Source organism: Xenopus laevis, chromosome 5S (assembly GCF_017654675.1).
Source record: "Xenopus laevis strain J_2021 chromosome 5S, Xenopus_laevis_v10.1, whole genome shotgun sequence".
NCBI classification, from domain to species: Eukaryota; Metazoa; Chordata; class Amphibia; order Anura; family Pipidae; genus Xenopus; species Xenopus laevis.
The window spans coordinates 136,789,938-136,798,849 of NC_054380.1; the positions used below are offsets into that span (position 1 = coordinate 136,789,938).

Sequence of the window (8,912 nt, forward strand, 5' to 3'; positions counted from 1 at the left end):
CAGAGTTAGAGAGCTGAAAAGCAGGAAGTAGTGTTCTGGCTATTATGTTACACATCCAATCACTCCAGTCTTTATAAATTACATTTTTGGCTAACTAACTATATTAGAAACATTTTTTATTTTGCACAGCCTATCTATTTACCCAGTTTTTATTTTATACTGAACTGTTCCTTTAAGACGGAGGCTTATTTGGTCCATTATTGTTATTCTTTGACTTCAGGCAGCACACAGGTACAGCCGACGGTGACCATCTTCTTCTCCAGTTTGAAGCTTGCGGTGCAGCCTTTCATCTCCCGGCGCAGAACCAGGATTTCTTGTCTGATGGGAACAGAGTTGATGCTCAGGTCCAATTTGCCCTCTGAGTCCAGACAATTGTTGTAGCGGCATTTGGCCTCGGCGATCATAGACGGGAACCGGTTGTGATCCATGTCGTAGCTGATGGGAAAATTACAGACGCAGTGTGAACACGTTGAAGCATCATTATTGTATCTCTTTCTATACCATGCCATTGTATTTGAAATTATATTTTATTTTATTGTGGGTAAACATACTCTTTAAACTTCCTATATATGCTTTAGTAGCTACAGAGATTAAAGGAGTTGTTCACCTTTAAGTTAACGGTTAGTGTGTTAAAGATCGATCAATTCTAAGAAACTTTTCAATAGGTCTTCATTTCATTCTTAAAGTTTTCAAATGGGGGTCGCTGACCCCATCTAACAAAAAAAACAAATGCTCTGTAAGGCTGCACGTTTATTGTTATTGCTACTTTTTATTACATATATTTATATTCAGGCCTCTCCTATTCAAATTTTAGACTCTTATGGTTGCTAGGGGTAATTTGGACCCTAGCAACTAGATGGCTGAAATTGCAAACTGAAGAGCTGCTGAAGAAAAAGCTAAATAACACAAAAAAAATGAAAACCAATTGAAAATTGTCTCAGAATATCACTCACTACATCAAAGTGAAAGTTATTTTAAAGTTGAACAACCCCATTAATTGATACTAGGGACCTATTATTAGGAAAGTTTTCTTCAGTCCCATAAGTAAATGCAATTAAAGGGACATTGGCTCTCAGTAGGTGGGTAAAGCTAATGAATGGTCATGGGGCAAACTATGTCCGTTGCACTACATAAAGCCACAAAGTGACGCTGACACTCAAGTTCTGGGTTGTATCATTGAACTCCCCATAATTTAGTGAATAGGGGTCTTTAAAATGTGGGGCCACCTACTTATGCACAGAGTCTGGGGGGATTCACAAAAGAGAGACCAGTATTGGCGTAAAAGTGGTGGTAAACTGGAGTAAATTACTTTCGCCACATTCACAAACAGAAATACGCCTAAATTCCGACACAACCGGCACTTGTCATTTTTTTTGTGAAATAACAGAAATTTTACAGTTTACAGACACTTTTATGAATTTGTCTTTAAATGGTGCAAAAACAGCATTTTAAACAAAATTTTCTCCCATTTTACAAAACTCAGTAGAGGTATGGGACCTGTTATCCAGAATGCTCTGGGGGTTTCTGTTTAACAGATCTTTCTGTAATTTGGATCTTCATATCTTAAGAAAATCCTATAAACATTAAATAACCGCAATCGACAGGTTTAGCCTCCAATAAGGATTAATTATATCTTAGTTGGGATCAAGTACAAGCGACTGTTTTATTATTACACAGAAAAAGGGAATCAATTTAAACATTTGGATTATTTGGACAAAACAGAGCCTACAGGAGACGGTCTTTCCGTAATTCAGAGCTTTCTGAATAACAGGTTTCCAGATAGCGGATCCCGTACCTGTATTACTCTTCCCTGTGGGTCAGATCAATTCTATGAAAAAATAATAATCTGTTCTTCTTTGGTTCACTCAATCTTCATTTCACACCTCTTGTAGGTGCCCCATTGGGGAATTATTATCATAATAATAAGGATTAGCATTTAAGTTTGTGTCTAACCCTATAGGTGTAAAAGCCTCATTAAAAAAACAAGTAAAACACTGATTAAAAAAAAAAGTGTGTTTTATACAATTTAATATGTAAAAAATTTTTAATTTACACTCGTGTTATTCTTCTTATTTTATCTTAATGAATGAGGCAATTTTAATGAATATATTATCTAAAGGAAAAGTAAAGCTTCCCAGACATTATTTTGGTTTTAGCAGCTAGGGATGCACTGAATCCACTATTTTGGATTTGGCGAACCCCAAATCCTTTGCGAAAGTTTCGCAGAATATCGAACTGAATCCGAATCCTAATTTGCAAATGCAAATTAGGGGTGAGAAGGAAAAAAAGATGTATTTCCTTGTTTTGTGACAAAAAGTCACGCATTTTCCCTCCTGTCTAATTTGCATATGCAAATTAGGATTTGGATTCGGTTTGGCAGGGCAGAAGGATTCGGCTGAATCCAAATCCTACTGAAAAGGGCCGAATCCTGGATTCAGCGCATCCCTATTGGCAGACACTTGACCGAAGAGAATAAAAGATATTTCTGAGACAAGAAATAGTATTTTTTTGTATTTATACAATATCTTGTTACTCTTGTGTGTGGAATTACACAAACATGTTGGCAGATGTAAAAAGCCCAGGTTATCCTACGTAAAATAAACCCCCTTCCCCAAAAATCCCAATTTGATGTCTGACTGACAGTTGTAGTAAGAGACAAATTCAGAAAAAAATGTCTTTAAAATGACCTGCGAAAGACAAAATCTCAAAACAGTCGGTTTATAAGACAAATACACAGAAGTGGAGAGAGGTTTGTGAATTTGATGGGAAATCCGACATTTTTATCTCCACTTTTATTTTTGTCAGCACTTTTGTGAATTCCCCCCTAAGAGTTGGGTGTCAGTGATTAAGTGGAGAGAGAGGGGTCCATTACCTGTAGTCCCAAGGAGCCAGCGAGCGCTTGCTGATATCTTTGCCCAGGGTCGGAGACTGCCCGTCGATGTTCAATATGACTTTAACTGGCTGGTTGAGATTTATGCCCCTCGGGGGCGGGCATCCTTTGCTCAGATGCTGCAAATCCAACCCATGAACAGAGACCATTGTGCTGACTCCCAGGACAAACAGCAGCACAGTAAAGTGACACTGGAGGGGGAGGGAAAAGAGAAATATGTCAGGGATTTGTCCTTTTTGTAACTTAATGCATTGTGTGAAATGGACAAAATTAATTTTGTAAGTACAAAACGACTTTAGTGGTCACAGAACTCATATTCAGTAGAATTTGTAATTTGTAAGTCGTTTCAACAGTGGTTTGAGCCGACCGTGTTTTATTGTTTGGCCGGATATCAAATCTCCAGCCGTACAATAAAAAAGAAATATTTTACGTCTTGAAAGAAAATTTAATTTTCAGCCGCTTTCTATACATAGAAATAGCAATACATTTATTATACATTATAATTGTCCTACTAATAATAACAATAATGAATTACAATAATGTACCAAATATCTAATGAGCAATACCTTTACTAACGTTTCAATACCAACACATAGCAGCATAACTTTAAAGGGATTTTTCACTTTTGGGTTAACGTTGGGTAGAGAGTGATATTCTGAGATTATTTGCAACTGGTTTTTATTATTTGTGGTTATTGAGTTATTTAGCTTTTTATTCAGCAGTTCTCCAGTTTTCAATTTCAGTCATCTGGTTGCTAGGGTCCAAATTCCCCTAGCAACCATGCATTGATTTGAACAAGAGACTGGAATATGAATAGGAGAGGCCTGAATAGAAAGATGAGGAATAAAAAGTAGCAATAACAATACATTTGTAGCCTTACAGAGAATTTGTTTTTTAGATGAGGTCAGCGACCCCCCTCATTTTAAAACTAAAAAGAGTCAGAAGAAGAAGGCCAATCATTAAAAAATGATATCAAATAAATTGAACCAATTGAAAATTTGCTTAGAATTGACAGTTTTATAATATATTATAAGTTAACTTAAAGGTGACCAACCCCTTTAAAACTCAGAATACTAACCTATCTGTTCAAGATTCTAGATTTGAAACTGATCTCGAAAATTTGATATATAATCATGCAAAGCAATGGAAATGTAATGTTCTGCTAAGTTTGTTTATGTGTAATTTTCCACCTTTTTCTAATCTCTCATATCCTACTGTATATTGAATGCATGTTTCTCTAACAACAATAATTGTCAAATATTACTAAATTGGACACGTATCGTCCAAAAATGTATAACATGCTGAAAAATTAATAAAAACAATAAAAAAAAACAAAAAAACTCAGAATACATTTCTCATCTGAGTAGTCCCATAATGTTTCATGGCCATAAATATGCCATTCAGTCCCTAGACTGACCATTAGTGCAACCTGATTATTACAGGGTCTCCACTCATTGAAAACAAAGTTCTCCGTGGTCTGCAGACTTTTCATTCTGTAGAATGACTGAATCACTGAGCAACATGGCTAATACATGTCTTGCAAAATGGGCAACCTCTGAACATAAAGGGCACCCGCAGTCTGATGACTATTACTCTTAAGCCGAAGGATAAGCAATGGTCAAAGTCATCAAAAAAGGGTTTGACCATTAACCAGACCAGAAGGAGATTATTATCTGCATATAGAACACTGACTGCAAAAAAGAACCTTCCAAATTCTCAATTTTTTAAGTAGTCAGGGGGCTGCGAGAAGAACACCACTCACCATGACTGGCCTCCCCAGGGTGCTGATGCAGCTGAGCATTTTCTCTTTATCTTCTCTTTATCTTCTCTTTATCTTCTCTCTATCTTCTCTTTATCTTCTCTCTATCTTCTCTCTATCTTCTCTTTATCTTCTCTCTATCTTCTCTCTATCTTCTCTCTATCTTCTCTTTATCGTCTCTCTACTTCTCTCTGTCTTCTCTCTGTCTTCTCTCTACTTCTCCTCGGTGAGATTAGGAAGGTGCAGGAGACTGATGTGATTTCTGCCTCTCGAGCACCTGACATTTTATAGGGTGTTCACATCCCCCCCTGGGGTTTCCACTGAGCTCTGCTGTGGTTTCTGCCAGAAAGCCACTGGTTTTCCTCTCTGATTCTTACATGTCATCATTGCTGTACACTCAATAGGAAATGATGAGGTTACAAATCATGATCAGAGAGTCCCGAATACCTGGAAACTGCATTCTAATCCATTAGCCAAGCCACTTTATTTTTACGCTGATCAGGGATAGAAGATTTGCATAAGAAATGGAACTGAGGTTTTTATTCGTGGGTGAAGAGTTCAAACGTGAATCTGAAAGTTTTCACTTTAAAGGGCAACTAAAGTCTAAAATAGAATAATGCTAGAAATGCTGTGTTTTGTATACTAAATATAAAAATGAACTTACTGCACCAGCAGCCTAATAAGACAAATTATTGATGCTTTCAAAGTTGGCGCAGGGGGCTGTCATCTTGTAACTTTGTTAGACATTTCTGCAATATCAAGACTGTGCACATGCTCAGTGTGGTCTGGGCTTCAGTTGGGAGGTTAAGCTTAGGGATCGTCATAAATGATCAAAACAACACAAGTAAAATAATAGAAGCCAATACAGCAAGACTAATTAATAATCATAATTTCAAAGTATTTATCACTTTGAAATTTGACCCTTGATAAATCTGCCCCCTGGTCTCTTTTAAATCTGTACCATAGTACTATATGTACAATGTCTTCTCAAAGATCAGCGATGTGTCCTTACAATACTGATGTGCTTTAGGCCTGCAGACCAGTTGATGAAGATGAAAGTGCAGATGACATTGGCTAACCTCATTTTTCAGTTTCCATGGTTGAACAATCCAGTTGTGGTTTCTTATAAAATTGTTGACCAACAAATACTCAACAGTATAGGACCTTTCAGGGTTTCATACTGTTCTCGTGGTCTTCATTCTTCTTCCGTGCAGTAGTACCTCCAAAGGGAAAATCTTAGCTATGAGGAAAGACTGGCCAAATTGGGGATGTTCACGCTGGAGAAGAGGGGGAATATGATAACTATGTATAAATATATAAGGGGATCATATAATAATCTCTCTAATGATTTATTTACCAGTAGGTCTTTCCAGCTGACACAAGGTCACCCATTCCGATTAGAAGAAAAGAGGTTCCAGCTAAATATTGGGAAGGGGTTTGTTACAGTGAGAGCTGTGAAGATGTCACGAAACCTACGCTCTGCTTCTGATCTTCGCCTCACTTCTCCTCTGGTCACTTCTGCCCATTCTCACCTACAAGACTTCTCTCAGGCTTCTGCTTTTCTCTGGAACTCTCTGCCACAAGCTGTCAGACTTTCTCCTTCCTTCCAAACTTTCAAGCGCTCCTTAAAGACCCATCTGTTTAAAGAGGCCTATTCGATGTACCTTAATTAATCATTGCTGAATTTGTCAAAAATGACAAAGTGTTTATACAATCCTAATGTCTCAATTGTACCCTAACCTTTTAGTTTGTAAACCCTATTGTATTCTGTAATCCTTGTTTGTTATCCACCATTTATTCCCTGTTTGCTATAAGTGCAGTAAAGCACTGCGTATCTTGACAGCACTATATAAATAAATGATGATGATGATGAGGAAAGACTGGCCAAATTGGGGATGTTCACGCTGGAGAAGAGGCGCTTAAGGGGAGATATGATAACTATGTATAAATATATAAGGGGATCATATAATAATCTCTCTAATGCTTTATTTACCAGTAGGTCTTTCCAGCTGACACAAGGTCACCCATTCCGATTAGAAGAAAAGAGGTTCCAGCTAAATATTGGGAAGGGGTTTGTTACAGTGAGAGCTGTGAAGATGTGGAATTGTCTCCCTGAATCAGTGGTACAGGCTGATACATTAGATAGCTATAAGGAAGGGTTGGATGCTTTATTCACCAGTAGCTCCTCCCAGCAGACAGGAGGGAGCCAATGAGATTAGAGGAGGGAAAGAGGTGTTACAGGGAGAGCTGGGAAGTGAATCAGTGGTACAGGCTGATACATTAGATAGGTACAAGGAAGGGTCGGATGCTTTATTCACCAGTAGCTCCTCCCAGCAGACAGGAGGGAGCCAATGAGATTAGAGGAGGGAAAGGGGTGTTACAGGGAGAGCTGGGAAGTGAATCAGTGGTACAGGCTGATACATTAGATAGGTATAAGAAGGGGTTGGATGGTGTTTAGCAAGTGAGGGAATACAGGGATATGGGAGATAGCTCATAGTACAAGTTGATCCAGGGACTGGTCCCATTGTCATTTTGGAGTCAGGAAGGAATTGTTTCCCCTCTGAGGCAAATTGGAGAGGATTCAGATGGTTTTTTTTGCCTTCCTCTGGATCAACTGGCAGTTAGGCAGGTTAAAAAAAGTTAAAAGGTTGAACTTGATAGCTGTGTCTTTTTTCAACCTAACTTACTATGTTACTATGTAAGGCCTACTGGGTCTAAGAGATTAGTGGATAAGGCCAGTGAGACCCAAATGTGCCTTGTGAGACACCATAGAATGGCTTTGGGAACTGCCTGTCCATTGTGTGTCTGTTGTTCTGCTCTGTGTGATATTTTCCGTAACTCTTAACTCCAATATACCTTGTTCTAAGCACCACATGTATAATCTTGCACTATCATTTATTTAAATGAGGGTTTTCCATCTCAGCATAAGGCAGGTCTGAGTATAACCCATGTTCTGTTGCATTGCCATAATGTTGGCTCTGCATTTCTACTGCTTTGTGTTCTGGGGGAATTAAATAAGAAACTAGCACTATATTTACACTACCGGGTGTCCTGGTGCATTAAATATGAAGTTATCACTTCTTTTATTCTGGTGAGCAATCTTGGGGAATGAAACATGAAGCTGAACTGCATTTATACTGCTGTTTATATATTTGGTGTGAGAACATGTTTCACAAATAGCTCCAATACAACATACGTGTATTTTGATACCCTTTTATTAACGGGCGGCAATGTGCATTCTTCAAAAACCCGAAACAAAGTCCAACCTGCTTATTTGAGATATTCTACAAATGTAGTAATGAGCTTTACTTTGAAGCGGGTGCTTTATTCCGGAGTCAATGTCTTTGTGGTTAGGAAAGTAGTGCGAGACTTAATGTGAGATGAATGCCAAGGCGACCCAGCATGAACTTCTAGTTATGATATCATTAATACTTTTCTTGACGCTTCATTATAAATAGACAGGACTGATTATTATTATTATTATTATTAGTAACCCCAACAGAAATGCACCTTTTAATGAGCACATTTGGGATTCAGAGATGACAGACATCACCAGAAAAGAAAGCTTAGCCTGCTGACATTATCTTTTGGGCAAAATGGCCATCAGTTCTGGGTCCTCATCATCAGGCAGGGCCCCTTGAGCAGATGAAGGCAGAAAAATGTAACTCATATGAATTATATTGTCAGACTTCTGAGATTCCAGGGGCCCCATCTCTTTTCATTCTGGTCTTGATCATCTCTTGGTCAGTGGTGATTGTTTTCTACTTTTCACAGGTCTCATTGTCTACGTTGGGTCCATATTAGTAATGGGCAAATCTGTTTTGCTTCGCTGAATAATTCACGAAACAGCGAAAATTCACTAAACAATTTTTTTCCGTTTGACAATTTTGCAGCGCAACAATTTTTTTTTTTGTCGCAGTTTCGCAAAAACATTCGCAGGCATTGAAACGTACAAAATTGCCACAAATCCAGGTCTGGTGAGTTTATTTGCCCATCACTAGTCCACATCCAAACTAATGTAAGATCTCATAGTATCCAATCAGATATTTGCATTTAATATTCCAAATGCATCAGGTAGATCATAGTTTAATGCTGATTAGCTACTACTTGTGGCAGAACTAGTGAAAATCTGCTCAAATAAAGTATTATCGTTACCATCTTCTTGGCTTCCTACACCTGATGTTCCTCACTTTCCCATCCTACACCTTCCAACCCTCCTAAAGGCATCTGTGAGTATGTGTAACCAAATGTACACTCTGCATA

General features: G+C 38.1%; 1 protein-coding gene across 1 annotated transcript; it reads right to left on the bottom strand.

Annotated features, from left to right (window-relative positions):
- Positions 1-203: 203 nt before the first annotated feature.
- Positions 204-4,760, bottom strand: LOC108717503 (interleukin-17A). Its single transcript, XM_018264738.2, has 3 exons — positions 4,653-4,760; positions 2,873-3,081; positions 204-435 (listed from the first exon to the last, which is right to left on the bottom strand). The coding sequence occupies exons 1-3, from the start codon at positions 4,689-4,691 to the stop codon at positions 204-206; spliced, it is 480 nt and encodes a 159-aa protein (XP_018120227.1). The 5' UTR covers positions 4,692-4,760.
- Positions 4,761-8,912: the final 4,152 nt, after the last annotated feature.

Excerpts from the sequence above, each read along its gene's own strand:
- LOC108717503 (XM_018264738.2), bottom strand. The coding sequence starts at position 4,691 with ATGCTCAGCTGCATCAGCACCCTGGGGAGGCCAGTCATG. Across the intron at positions 3,082-4,652 it reads CCCTGGGGAGGCCAGTCATG|TGTCACTTTACTGTGCTGCT; the intron begins GTGAGTGGTGTT and ends CTCCCCCTCCAG. Across the intron at positions 436-2,872 it reads CTGGCTCCTTGGGACTACAG|CTACGACATGGATCACAACC; the intron begins GTAATGGACCCC and ends TTTTCCCATCAG.